Genomic DNA, 13,462 nt, shown 5'->3' with positions numbered 1-13,462 from the left:
GCTCATCCCTCCAGCTCCCCAGCACAGCCTGGCTCAGGCATGAAAACAGAGAAGGAGGCAGGGCTCCTCATGGGCTTGGGAAGGACCTTGCCGAGCTCCTGAGCCCGTCTGTGCACGCAGCAGCTGTGGGGAGCATTCGCAGGGCTGCCCTGCCCCGTGTCCTGCCCTCGGGCCCTTTGCGCTCGCTGTCTGTGCAGCGCAGCCCCTCGCATGCGCCCAGCCCCATGCCTGGGGATGGAGATGGGGGTGCAGGGTCTGCCTCCCGTGCGGTGACACCCCCTGGCTGGTCCCCATCTCCTCCAGCCTGGTTTCCTCCCACGTGGTGCTGGGATGAGCGTTCTGGGACAGCAACAGCCTCTGTGCCCTCTCCTGTCTCTTCCCCCAGACCCAGATGATTTTCCTGCCCTGCGGCCACGTCTGCTGCTGCCAGACCTGCTGCGAGCGGCTGCGCACTTGCCCCCTGTGCCGCAAGGACATCGCCCAGCGCATCCGCATCTTCCACAGCGGCTAGGCAGGGCGGCGGGAGGTGAGGCTGCCCGGCACTGCCTCCGGCACCCCTGCCCGGACCCACGGCCCTGTTTACTCCGTGTCAGTATTAAGCAGACACTCGCCCAGCATGACCAGCACTGCCCTCCCCGTGCACGGCCCCCGGCTGGCTGCACCCAGGGGTCTCAGCAGCCGCCGTGTTCCCCGATGGCTTCTCAGCCTCTGCCTTGGGTTCCTTCTTCATCTGCGTCCTCCCCTCCTGCCTGCCCGCCCAGCATCCTTTTGCCTGGGGGCACTGGGTGATGGAACTGGGGGCACCCATGGCCCCTCCTCTCTGGCTCATGTATTTGCCTTCAGAAACAGCCCTGGCTCAGCAGGGACACAGTCGGTGCCATCTCTGAAGCCGCTGTGACCTCGCAGCTCCTGCGCTGTGGCCAGGGCACTGCTGCGCTCCTGCGCTGTTGCCCAGAGGTGGGCGACTCTCCTGCGGGAGGATTCAGCTGGGGCGTGTGATGCTGTGGAGTGCTGATGGTGCCTTGACCCTTGGTCATGCCAGAGGCCTGGGGCTTCTGCTCTGGCGACCCCTGGCAGTGTGTTAGGGGCTGCAGCCACGGGCAGCGGGTGCCAGAGCAGAGCAAGGAGCTCCCCCACCCCTAATTCGTGCTCCTGTGGTAGGGGAAAGTCTGCAACAGCCCCAGCTCCAGGACTCAGGGTGGGGGGATCCAGCATGGCTGGAGGAGCCCAGTGCCATCCCTCATCCCAAAAAACACGTGTTGGGAGCAGAAAACCTTGCTGCCGCCCAACAGCCTGCACGAGTCCGGCACTGAGCGGGTGGGCTGGGGCTGTGCCCAGTGCAGCTCTGCATTGCCTCTGTGTATTGGCGTGCAGGTTGTTCTCCATCGTCATTAATAAGTAACGAGCCCAGTGTTGTCTTTTTGTCTCTTGAAGTATAAAATGCAGAGATAAGCCCGGTCCCACCGCAGCCCTTCCCCCGGGAGAAGCTATTAAAAGCAGCTGGTTTCTGCTGGTGGTTTTTTGCTGCCTTCTTCCTTCTGGAGGGGGAGGACGCTTGAAAGCCAGGGGCTCCAGAGCAGTGGCAGAGCCGCCACGTGCCTGGCTGTCCCGGTGTCACCTCCTCCTCTCCTGCGTCAAACCAGGAAGAATTTGAGGATCTTGGACTCCTGCGAGGATGTTGCTCACTGCAGAGCAGCTCTGGGGACATCCAGGCAGCGGGAGACCTTGGACCTTCCACTGGGCTCACCTCACATGTGCCATGACTGTGCAGAGCATCCCTGCGGGGCACGTGGTGGCCTCGGGGAGGTGGCCAGTGCAGTGCTGCGTGCCACCAGCAGTCCTGGGATACGGCAGCAGCAGAGCCAGGCCTGGATCTGTGTGGCCCTGGCTGAGCCCTTTGGGGACAGCCGCTGGGGACATTTCCCTGCTGCAGCCTCTGCCTCCACGTTGAGGTACTGCTGCGCATTGGAGCCAGCAGGTCCCATCCAGGGACTTGCCGGGTGCTTGGGTGGGGACCTGGCAAGGGACACACACACAAAGCAGCTGGTGGTTGGGGTGCAGCAAGGGGAGCCCTGGAAAAGACGCCCAGATGAGGGCAGGAAGGGTCTAGGAGGGGCTGACGTGCTCCCCCTCGCCTGGGCAGGGTGCGGGCAGCGGAGGTGCTTGGCATCCCGCAGGATGAGGAAGGAGGACGGCGTCAGGTGCCAACCTGCCAAGGGATGAAGCACGGCGAGGCAGCGGGGAGGGTGGTGGGTCCCAGGCATCTGCAGAGCCCCAGCCCCGCAGGGAGCCCTGCCTCGCACCCCGCTCCCCCAGGGACCACACCGAGAGCCCCGCGTGTCCGGCTGGGGAGGGGGGAGAGACACCCCAGTTCTGCCGGCCGCCCCCAGACCTGCTCAGCAGCAGCAAAGCTGCAAACTGTCCCCTCCAGCCCAGCCCAGCCTGCGCCTGCCGGCCACCTTCGCAACCCAGGCTGTGCTGGGGGGGGGGTAATGAGTGACAGCAGCACCGGGCAAGGTCCGCTGCGAACCCGTAAATAAGTGCCTGCAGCATCGGCAGTGCCGGGGTGCCCTTCGTCCCCAGCGCCACCACAGCCCCACGTACCTGCGGGGCCAACCCTGCTCAGCCGTGTACTGGGACACCACAACAGCTGCAGCATCACCTGGGAGCCTGGGGACCACCAGCTTGTTCCCACGTAGTGGCGCCCTGTGTCACCCCAAGCTGTGCTCAGGCATTTTCAGAGACTGGGAAAAAAAGAATTTAAAAAGAATTAAAAAAAAAAATGCATCCTTGCCTTTTGCCCACATCCAGCCTCAAGCAGCGCAGGGGCCGTGGTGGTCCGCAGCCACCCTTTGCCCGCGGTGGTTCATCTCCTGTGCCAGGTGACACGTACATCCAGGTCCGGTGTGGAATGGATGCACAGCGGCCGTTGTTGTCCCCCACTGGTGAGCTCATCCTAAAAAAAATCCCAGAAACCCCCCACACATGGGGAAATACCGAGAATATAGCGGATCTGTAGAAGGGAAGGGAAAAGCAAGGTTTGTTTTGGGGCAACACGTGCTGCTGAGGAGGAACGTGCCGGTCCAGCGGCCACCAGGCGCCCTGGGGCCAGACTGAAGTTCAGTGGGGGGGTGGCCACGCCGCCCCCCCTGCCTGCCTGGGCACGGCCACCGTCCCCCTCCTGCCTTCAAAAGCGGGGCCGGCCCGGCTGTGCTCGCCCGCAGCACCATGGTGGTGGGGCCGGAGAGCGGCGGGGAATGCGGGATCTGCTACGAGGCGTATTGGGGTGCCGGGGGGGGCCGAGCCCCCCAGCAGCTGCCCTGCCGCCATTCCCTCTGCCTGAGCTGCCTGCGCAAGCTGGTGTGCCGCGCCGCTGCCGTCGCCTTCATCAGCTGCCCCTTCTGCAGGATGGTGACGCTGGTGCCTGAGCTGGCTCCGGGTGGTCCTGGGGCGATGCCGGCCTCGGGGACCCTGCGTGGGGAGGAGGAGGGGGGCAGCAGTGCCCCCCCAAACGCCCACCAAGCCTCGGCGCGCTCTGTGGCGGTGTCATGCACGGCTCACACCCCCGTCTTCGCAGTGAGCAGCATGGTGTCCCCCTGCGGCCTTCGCCGTGGCTCCGAGGTGCCAGGCACCCTCGTGCTGGGGCTGCCAGGACGGGGGCTGCTGCTGGACACGCAGCCCCCCCTCGCCTCCATGGAGAACCTGCGCCTCGGCTTCGCTGCCGGCATCCTCATCCTCATCGTCTCCACCTTCTTCCTGCTCGTCTTCCTCAAGTAGGTCTGGATGGGGCAGAGGGGCTCCTGTCCCACACTGCAGCCCCCGCCGCCCCCGGAGCAGCCAGGATGGACCCAGCAGCGGGTCAGGGACTGTTCGGGCCACGGGTGGCTCAGCCCCGGCGAGGCAGGCAGGGAGGGGGCCAAGGCCAGGGCTCAGCACCTCCCAGGATCCAGCCCAGGCATGCAGGACGCTCTCAGCTGCCTCGCGCACGAGCCCCGAGGCATCAGACTCTTTAAAAATTAACTTATTGCAGCGCTCTCCTTCACCCCCCGGGGCCTGGCTCTGTTTGTGTTGTGTTCGTATTCCCGGTACCTCTGGACCCCGCGGCGGCAGCTCGGCAGGAGTCGCAGCGTGGGGCCACACGTGCTTCCCGGTGTGGTAGTCCCGGAGGCTGGAAAATCCCCTCGGCTGCGCTTCAGTCCACCTCATCAGGCAGCGAGGACGGGGTGAAAGGGGACAGGAAAGGTGCCATAGTGCTTTTCTGTGGGTGAAACTGTTCAAAAGCAATTAAAAAAGCCCTTTCCCCTTAGAAGAGAGCCCGGAGTGGCGCACGTGGCAGCTGGGGAAGGGCACAGCCCCACACAGACGTGGGACATTAAAGGCAGATGTGGCCCCAGCACCGTCTCCAGTGGTTTTTCTGTGCATCCCGGGCAGGGAGAGCTCTGCACCGAGAACAACGCGCTGCCTCTGCTCCCGGCGGGCAGGGAAGGGGCTGGGCGATGACCAGGGCCCAGGCATGGAGCTGGGGGTTCAACTCCGGGGTGTCGAGCCCCAGCTCCATCCAACAACACCCCTTCAGCCACAAACCAGCACCCAGGAGCAGACACAGCCCCCCTGCAGCCTGCCCTGACAGCGCCTGCCCCTCCTCATGGCCTGGCACCCGTGGCTGCCACAGCCTGCTGTCCCCTCCCGAAGCCCAGACCTTCCTCATGTTCACCCCTCCCGCACCCAAGGGTGCAGAGAACAAACGTGGTTTATTTTAGGTCCCGAGACTAAGCCAGAAAAAAACCGCCCAAGGTACAGGGAGACACCAAGGTGGGGAAGTAGTTGCGTTACCTGCTGTGCCTGCTTTTTAAAGGACAAGCTTCAATTCTCTTGCACCCCAAATCTTTTGCACCCCAAGCCATGCCCAGAGCAGACGGGCACAGCAGAGCTGCTAGGACACTGCCGGAGCGGGCAGCCTCCTGCACCCGCAGAGCCAACTTAGGAGGGACCGCACTGCTGCGAGCCCTTGTGATGCCCGAGGTCCCTCTCCCCTGAAGCCCCGTGGAGAAGCAGGGGAGTGACCCCTGCCTGCGTCACCACTGGCTTTTGCACTTCAGCTTCTCGCACAACGCGACAGCCACAGTCACAGCACAAAGGGACCTCCCCTCCTCTCCCAGGAGAGCAGTTTAACAGCAAAAACACTCCCCAGAAGAGTTTCCAGATCAAGTGATTCCTGATTTACGTCAGAGCTAAGTCAGTTTTCAAGTGTTTCACTAACCTAAAGGCCATGCAAACAAAAATACAGGTTTAATTGCACTTTATTTTTCAAGAAGTGAAATGCAAATCCCTCAGGTTGCCCATCTGTAACAGGAAACAAGTGGATTTTGTTAGTATTAGCAACGAGCTCCACTGGGACGCTGCCCCAGCTGGGGGGGGCAGAGGCTGCTTCAGGGTACCTACACTCAGACCAGCACAAGGAAGGGGGGACCCCAGAAAATCCGGGTTTCACACACCGTCACACACAGAGTCACCCAGCAACGAGTAACTATTTGGTGCTTTGACTTCTGGAGTGGCTCCCCAGGAACCCCCAGTTTACCCTGCCAGATCAGCGTCTGCTCGGCCGCAGGTTGGCTGTTTCACAGGCTTTGGTCTCTTCCACAATTACAGTTGCATTTGGCAGTGTGCTGGGCTGCGCACGCAGCGCAGGGGCAGGGACCTGCCACCCTCCTACATTCCCAAACAGGGATGCCCAGCACCCTTTTCTTATTTTTTCCTCCCAAGAAATCACATTTAGGAGGACAATAATCAATTTTATTTAAGATAGGAGGCAGTTGTAGAAACTAAACTGTAGTAGAATTATTTTAAGCGCTTCCAGTTTATTAAGTGAAGAGGGGGTTATTTGTTTTAAAGATACAAAGACCTGCTCATAGTTTTAAGTTGCATTAGTGCCAATAAGTGTAGAAGTAAAAATGCTATGAGAAATCCAAGGTGTTTGCCCAACTCTCTATCCTCACTGCTTTCCTTTCTTGGTCCGCTTAAGACTGAAAAGTTATATCCCAAACCCCTGGCTGCCAGCAGAGCCCAGGGGAGGTTGGGTTATAACTTACAGCCCATTACTAAGTTTTAATTTTGCTATGATCATCACGCTTTAATCAGTAGCAGAGAAAAAGGCACAGGAGATGGGCTCGGCTGCCTACAGCAACTCTCTCCCTCTCTCTCAGCAGCAGATTACAAATCTGCATTGCTGCTTTCACTGCCAGTGAAATGTACATAACCCAGTGGGAAAAAACCAAAAACATCTCACCTCTGGATGCAAAGATAAGAGGAGATAAGCTGGCTGCGCAGCGAATCACTTTTGTGAGGTCTCTCTGAGCCTTGGGGTCCTCTGTAAAACACAGCTGGGGATTTGGCTTCTTACAGCCACAGTTCCTAGATGCTACATCTGTGCTTGGAGCGTTGGTCTAAGAGAGCCCCGGCTTTCAGAACCGCTGACAGTTGCCCCTGCCCAGCAGGCTGGGGGTCAGCCACCACCACGTGTGCCGTAGAACATACAACAGTGATGACCCCAACCACCTCAGCCCCGGGGCTGTCCCCAAGCTACCTGCGTGGAGCTGGTGCTCACAGAAAACACCTGCCTGGGGTGTCTCAGCCAAATCTCCCACTGCACGTTGCTCACACATGGTGATGGGATGGTACGGAGGTCCCTGGGAGCCACCCTGGGGACTAGGAGAAATATTCCAAGGAGATCTTTACTGGGGAAGACGACAAGATTTTAGACTTGACTTTTTAAAAAGTAGTTACCTACTGCAGGGTCCTGCCAGACTTGCTCTCCTGAAGCACTTTACAAAGTTTGTATCTGCATAAAGTTTCAGACTAAGGAATCAATGGTTCACAGAAGTAGGACAGCAATACAAACGTGCACTAAGACTGGTCGGTTCCTTCAGCTCGTCTTAACCTCTGCGCATGTTTGTCAGGTCTGAGCGATGGGTCTGAGTGCAGAAAGAGCCCCTGCTCTCAGGCCCCATCGGTCTGCAGTACGAGAACCTGGGAAGTCCCTGGGTGATCACAGCTGTCCCACATGTGCAGCTCGTTAAGTGCTAAGTGCACAGAAAGAGGCCATGCCCAGAGGAGGGGGCTCGCAGGCTCATCAGCCAGCTCTTCATCCCAGCCAGTCCAGATCATCATCGTCATCATCACCAAAGAGTGGAGCTGGAGGGGGACGCCCCTTCATGCTCTGCAAGTCAAACCAGAGGGAAACTTGTTAGTCTTAACAGCTTCCCAGTATTTAGTAATTGCTACACAGTGTGGGCTCTGAAATCTGTCAGCTTTAAGGAGAAGAAGCCTCATTACTGAAGTTTTTGTATTTCTTATACACTATCTTAATGTTCCAGGAGAGACGCTTACAGGCTAGAAGGGACAGGACACTAAAGCCCTTCAATTAACCTGGCAAGTTTCACTAGCTCATGCCAGCAGGAGTGTGTCCATCGCTCTCTCAGCCCAGGCAATCCCTCTAAACTCAACAACAAACCCACCCAGACACTCGATCTATACAGAGAACATACAGGGAGCTTTGAGCTCGGCTATCAGGAGCCGGTCAGTCCTCCACTGCCACGGGAAGGATTTCACAGACAAGCTACAGGTTAATGCCTGAACCAGTTTGGTAGGAGTGGAAAGATAAAAATACATACCACTTCCTCCTCATCCTCCTCTTCAGAGGGAACGAGAGGCTTCAGCGGTTTATGAGATGGTGTTTCAAAGAAGTTGTTGTCCTCAAAGAGGCTAGAAGATGATAAAGAATTAACAGCTCGCTCGCAGATGACAGGATCTTGGTTTAAAAAGTTCTATTAAAGGATGATGGAAAACTTTTGTTGCTGAGACTATTCACCAGTTCAGTAAAAGTTTGCATGTGCATAACGACCTTGGGACCTGGCAGCCATCAGTATCAGATCCGAGAGAAACTGCACGCTCAGCTGGGAGCCATTCACCGGGGACAATGGCACCGCTGCCTCCACCCAGACACAGCCTGTCTCTCCCTGCAGAGCGTGTCCTGGCCAGCACCTGGCTCGTGCCACCCAGTGCTCGCACCCTGATGGTGCTTCAGCCCTGCACGCCTGCTGCCCCACAGAGCTGCACCGGGCTCTGGGTGTGCTGCCGTACCACACTGAGCTGATCAGCAGGAGTGGGGCTGTGGCCACCCCAGCGGTCACACCTTACCTGGAATCTTTTTGCCTGGGGCTGGAGCCCAGTTCCTGCTGTCCGGGGGTTCCTCTGGTGATAGCCGAGCTTGGCTGTGCTGTTTTGGACACTGAAGCAGGCTCCTTCTCGGGGATAGCTCCATCTAATAATGGGTCTGTGCAGTTCCCTCCCTCCCCATTTAAGGGAGGGGGCTCTGAACCTCCCACAGGCTCCTCTGTCTTCTGCTCCAGGACTGGCTTTTCTGCAAGCACTGCCACATCTGCATCTCCTGGCTTGGCTTCTAGAACAGAAGATTCTGCAACTTCTGCCTGCAAAGATACTCTGGAGGGACTGTGTTCAGTCTCAGCTTTCCTGATGGGACTGCTCTCCTGCCTCTGCTCAGCTGGGACAACGTCCTCATCCACCTCAGGAACAGGCTGTCCTGTCAGTACAGGTCCCTCATCAGGATCCAGGCAGGATTCAGCTGTGGAAGAGAGATGCTCCCCCTGGACCTTCTCTTCTGACAACCCACTGCTCTGTGTCACCTGCTCCTCCTCAGGAGTTCTGGGCCTAGCAGACAGAGGAGCAGACTCGCCTTCCTGGTCAGACACCACAGAGCCTGTGGCTGCTTCCCCAGGGTCAGCGGGGAATGCAACACGCTGTGCCAGGCTATGCTGCATGGGCTCTTCACGGTCAGACTTTCCTTCAGGCGATGCCGCCTGTCTCACTGCTCCTGTTCCAGATTCCTCCTTGTTACTGTCATGATCTGGTTTCTTTTGCTGTCTGTTGAGTAGCTCCAGTGTTACAGTCTTAAAAAATGGAGTAAAGAAAACGTAGGTTATATCCTAAACACAAACCATCACAGTATCATCTTCTGCTACTGGGCTGTTTTGTCACCCACAACAAACTTCTGCTTCACAGTTATTTCAGACTCACAACATAAATTTGCAGCTTTAGCCCAAGACTCATTCTCTCACACTGATCACCTTGTATTTTTTAATCACTGTTCTACCTTAATAGTGTTCATGACAACACCCAGAACTGTCCTGCCACTGTATGTCTCTTCCAGCTCAAATTCACCCCGAAGAGACTGAAATACACCATTCATTATCTTCTTTACCTGGAAAAGAACAAGACAAGAAACAAAGATTCATTAACACGTGAAGCACTGGACATAACATCAGATACTTCTCCAGGTGAAGGAACAATAAATCCAAACAAACGTGTGGTTTTCAAAGAATCCACTTTTCAAATCAGAAATTCCCATAACAAAGCAGAATACATTGCATCATCTTAATTCAGAACCATTATATACAAATCAAACCCGTCCCTCCAGAACTGAGGCAGGTTGCACAAAACCAAGGCAGAGTGATGCTTCTTTCTTACTATTCTTTCCATTTCTAAATCTAAGCCTTAAATCTTAAATTTTAACCTAACAAAATATAGCAACAAGCTGGGCAGCAGGAAGATCACCTCCTTTCTTCCTCTGTAGACCCTGCTACTAGACACACAGTGCTACTGTGGAGAAAACAATGTTTTTCCTTCCTGTCTCTGCTCAAAGCAAAATAACTCAAGGTAAATAGATTTGCTTAGTAAGGAGAAAGATTGGATAGCCAAGCTCACTTCTTCTGTGAAGTCCGCAGGTGAAGATCCGTCCTGACCCTTCTCCAGGGCTCGGATGCGTTCTTCATAGCGAGCCTTCAGCACCACAATATCAGACTGCAAGGCTGAATACTGCCAAAGGGAAACCGAAAGTTAGAACAGCTCCAGACACCACTGCAATGAGCCTCTCAACGGATGGGTTCTCTGTCAGCAGTTTTTTAGTGAGGTGTAAACTGCTGAGTGGCGTTTTCAGCAGGACCTTTGATAGAGAGTTGCAAAAGACTTGGCTGAAAGTAACAGCACCAAAATAATGATATCTAACCAAGCCAAAACCTTGAAGGTCCACAACTGCATCGTTAGTTCTTCAAGTAACACCAAGAAGGGGCACAGCATTACTGAGATCTCAGGCTGGGTCATATCACTGGACCTGTTCTGGTTTGCTGGAAGCAACATGAAGTTATTCCTTCCCTCTCATATTCTGGAACTCATGTTCTTGTTATTCTGGACGTAGGTAGTCTGAGGCTAGCGATTACTGCACTCCACGTTCAACAGCCATGTTACTCCCTTTACCTTTTCTTTGATAGGCTCTAGTTGCTCCAAATGTTGCTGAAACTCAGACAATTTTTGCTCCTCTGCTTTTTTCAAGTGTTTTAGAGCCGCAAGCTGAAAGACAAGAACTAGAGCCCATCAGTTTACAGCCCCTCTCAGTGTCATCCACTTCAAAACAGTTTCTGTTCAAAAAGGATCACTCAGAACCGTGCAGATAAGCAGAACAGATTGTAGCTGTTGCTTTAGACCGTCTGAGACATCACCTTAGCTTTCTACTGCAGCAGTAAATTCACTAGCCCACCAACTCAACGTAACAGGTACAAGTACAGACACATCTTGCAGACAAGACCAAATTCCCTAACAGTCAAGAAATTAAAAAGTCAAGCTACAGTTAGGTGGGAGAGGACCGTGGTTACAGTTACTGGGGTTTTGGCATTACATTTCAGCAATAAAGAACAGCCCTTTACCTTCTCTTCCAGCTGGGACACCTGCTGCTGCAAGGAGTCTCTCTGCTCACACACCTCCTGGAACTGTCTAACATGCTGCTCCTTGGCTGAGGCCAGTGTACGTTCACATTTTGCTTCCCACTGGGATTCCAGCTCTGCCTGGATAAGCGATATCTGCCCACCATGAAAGAGACATCATTAGACACACACAGAGGCTGAATGGCTGAAATGGCTGAAAACCTGGGGCTGGACAACTTCTCCTGCCCTAGGCTGGAATATCTACATGCAGAACGCAGCCCTGCAGCTGTCACCAATTCCTGCCCAACACTTCAGAGTTCAATTCCAGCCACAATCCCCCAGGCTGGCCTGAAGGTCTGGCTCAGATTTCGGATCTCTGGGCAAGTTTCTAAGCAGTCTTTCACTCATCAGCAGTCCTGTATTCTCTCTATTTTGAACTCAGTCTGGTGCCTCTCCTTTCCTCAGTTTGAAACTCTCTTTAACACAGTCTAAATCTGATGCTGCATGCCAGCCTGCATCAGTGCTGCACCAAAACTTTGCAGCCACATCAGTGGCCTGTGATTGAAGTCAGAGAACGACGGGAACCTAGCAGCCTTCCTCCCCTCTCAAACTGTGCACCTCCTTAAGAGACATCAGTGTAAATTCTGAAGTCAGAAGCAGGGCTAACGAACACCAGCAAAAACATTTCACAAAGACAACAAAGTGAATGCTGTGTTCAAGTTAACCCCTAAAATCAAGGCGAAAACATTTTTATTCTCCCACTGCCTGAGCATTTTCACAACTATTTCCTACCTGTAGATTCCTACAAGCCTCCCAGACACTTGTTAAGAGAAGCTCCCATGACTCCTCACCTGCTCTGCTGCTGCCTGGTCAGTTGAAGTCCGTGCCTTTTTCAGCAACTGCCGAAGCTTGTCCAGTTCCTGCTGATACGATCTGCGTATTTCTTCCATCTCTTCTTCTGCTTGAGCTCTCTCCGAGAGGGACTTCTTCTTCCTCTCTGCAAGATTCTGCAATATAGAACAGAACACAGAATAAGCCAGACAGCACCGAAGTAACTTTTCTGCCACATGCAGAAAGAGCTTCTTTGAGCAGGGAACGTTAACACTTTAAAATCAAGCTGAGATTGTTTTAGAGGTAGGAGGGTTAACAAATTACTGGCTAAGATATTAAAAAAAAAAAAATCACATGAGCATAATGGATCCACTAGCACAGGGATCCTTGCCTGCAGATGAATCAATATTTACCTAACTTGCATATTTACAAGCAAGAATATTGGGTTAAATTTCAGCAAATAACTTAAACCCTGCATCTCTAATGTTGGCACCAGACGTACCCTTTCAAGAGTCTCTTTTTCCACTTTTAGGTCCGTTAGCTCTTCTTCCAGTGCTGTAATCTTCATGTCCAGCTGTTTGCGGCTATGCTTCTCAGATTTGAATCTAGTCTGAGTGTCCTCAGCGGCTTCTTGGAGCTCTGCATAAAAACAGATTTTACTGTGGGTTGCAGTGCTACATGTATTGCAGGTCAGCACATTTGGGGACTGATGTGAAGGAACAGCATCTCTTGCACAATGAAATCAACAACACAGCTTGCACCTGCAGTGGGAACTAGAATTAAGAGCTTCTTGCGTGAAATGGCAATGCTTATACCTCAGCTCTCATGACTTTTCAACCCCTGGAACATCTCTGGTTCCTCTACAAGACGTTAGACAGTAATGCCAAGAGATTGCTTCTACAACAGGCATCCCGTGACAGGATGGTTTTGCTCACTGATTTGGCCCGCTTCCCTTTCAGTGGTAACAAGGATGCACATACCCTTCAGACATTTCAGTGCATCGATATCCTTCTTTGATACCCTTGTGAGTGATCCTAGGGAAAGCAGGAACAGATACCCCCAGAAGAAAGGAAAAACCTATGACTTATAAAGGGGGAAAAAGAATGACAAAGGAGCTCTCATGGAACAGGCACAGGAGGTCTCACCTGCTAACTGTGCCTGCAGTTTGTTGAGCTGCATCTCGTGTCGCTCTGCCTCTTGCAGGGCAGCAGACAGCTGTTTCCGTAGGTCCATCTCCTTCTTCTGGTGGGCAGTCAGCTCCAGCTGCAGTTGGGAAACCTGTGCTGTGGCAGCTGCTAACTCCTCTGCAACTTTGGCCTGTATCGCAAAACAGAGCAGGGAAAAGGGAGGGAAAAAAAAAAACCAAAAACATATGTGAGTGGGAGAAAGTGTCAGAGCTGTTCTCACAGGAAGAACCGATAAGGTACCGCAGATTTTATCAGGGAAGTGCTGGGGTGCAGCACCTCACAGACATCTTCAAATTGAAGAGGTGATGATAACTTTTTTTGCCATGTTATTGTGCATTATTTTGCTATAACCTGTCCAGACTGACTGGAAAGTTGCACAAGGCCACCACCAACATAATCGCCACATTAGGTCCACTCAGTGAGTTGTCCTGAAAAGCTTAGATGTTTTTTTAAGACTAGAACCAGTGCCTGGTGGCTCTGCTCAGAGTTTTCGGGCTATGATAACATCTACTCAAGTAAAAGCCTGGGTTCCAACATCTGATTATCTTCAATAAGCTTACAAATCACTGAAAAGCCACACAAAACACAGGCTTGTTCCAGCCAAAAGAGCACCTTCTCTCCAGAGCACACAGCACATAGTCACCTTGAGGTGCCCGCATGGGGCAAGGCTGT

The 13,462-nt window shown here is 53.9% G+C and overlaps 2 protein-coding genes across 9 annotated transcripts in view; one reads left to right on the top strand and one right to left on the bottom strand.

Annotated features, from left to right (window-relative positions):
• Positions 1-1,513, top strand: part of LRSAM1 (leucine rich repeat and sterile alpha motif containing 1) — a 28,148-nt gene extending 26,635 nt beyond the window's left edge. For all 5 annotated transcript variants that reach the window (XM_080402071.1, XM_080402070.1, XM_080402073.1 and 2 more), the window contains one exon: positions 386-1,513. In XM_080402071.1, coding sequence (XP_080258197.1) covers positions 386-511 — 126 coding nt within the window. In that variant the 3' untranslated portion in view covers positions 512-1,513. The remainder of the gene's footprint in view (positions 1-385) is intronic.
• Positions 1,514-5,284: 3,771 nt separating this feature from the next.
• FKBP15 (FKBP prolyl isomerase family member 15) overlaps positions 5,285-13,462 on the bottom strand; it is a 27,639-nt gene continuing 19,461 nt past the window's right edge. For 3 of the 4 annotated variants that reach the window (XM_080402038.1, XM_080402039.1, XM_080402041.1), the window contains 10 exons: positions 12,749-12,920; positions 12,106-12,242; positions 11,624-11,779; positions 10,776-10,928; positions 10,330-10,422; positions 9,781-9,891; positions 9,170-9,277; positions 8,197-8,966; positions 7,671-7,761; positions 5,285-7,216 (listed from right to left, as the gene is read on the bottom strand). In XM_080402038.1, the coding sequence (XP_080258164.1) occupies positions 7,142-7,216; positions 7,671-7,761; positions 8,197-8,966; positions 9,170-9,277; positions 9,781-9,891; positions 10,330-10,422; positions 10,776-10,928; positions 11,624-11,779; positions 12,106-12,242; positions 12,749-12,920 (1,866 nt within the window). In that variant the 3' untranslated portion in view covers positions 5,285-7,141. The remainder of the gene's footprint in view (positions 7,217-7,670; positions 7,762-8,196; positions 8,967-9,169; positions 9,278-9,780; positions 9,892-10,329; positions 10,423-10,775; positions 10,929-11,623; positions 11,780-12,105; positions 12,243-12,748; positions 12,921-13,462) is intronic. The other variant, XM_080402040.1, reaches the window with a different exon arrangement.

Source organism: Falco punctatus, assembly GCF_963210335.1.
Source record: "Falco punctatus genome assembly, chromosome: 9".
In the NCBI taxonomy this organism is placed as follows: domain Eukaryota; kingdom Metazoa; phylum Chordata; class Aves; order Falconiformes; family Falconidae; genus Falco; species Falco punctatus.
This window is presented reverse-complemented; position numbering and strand designations above follow the sequence as displayed.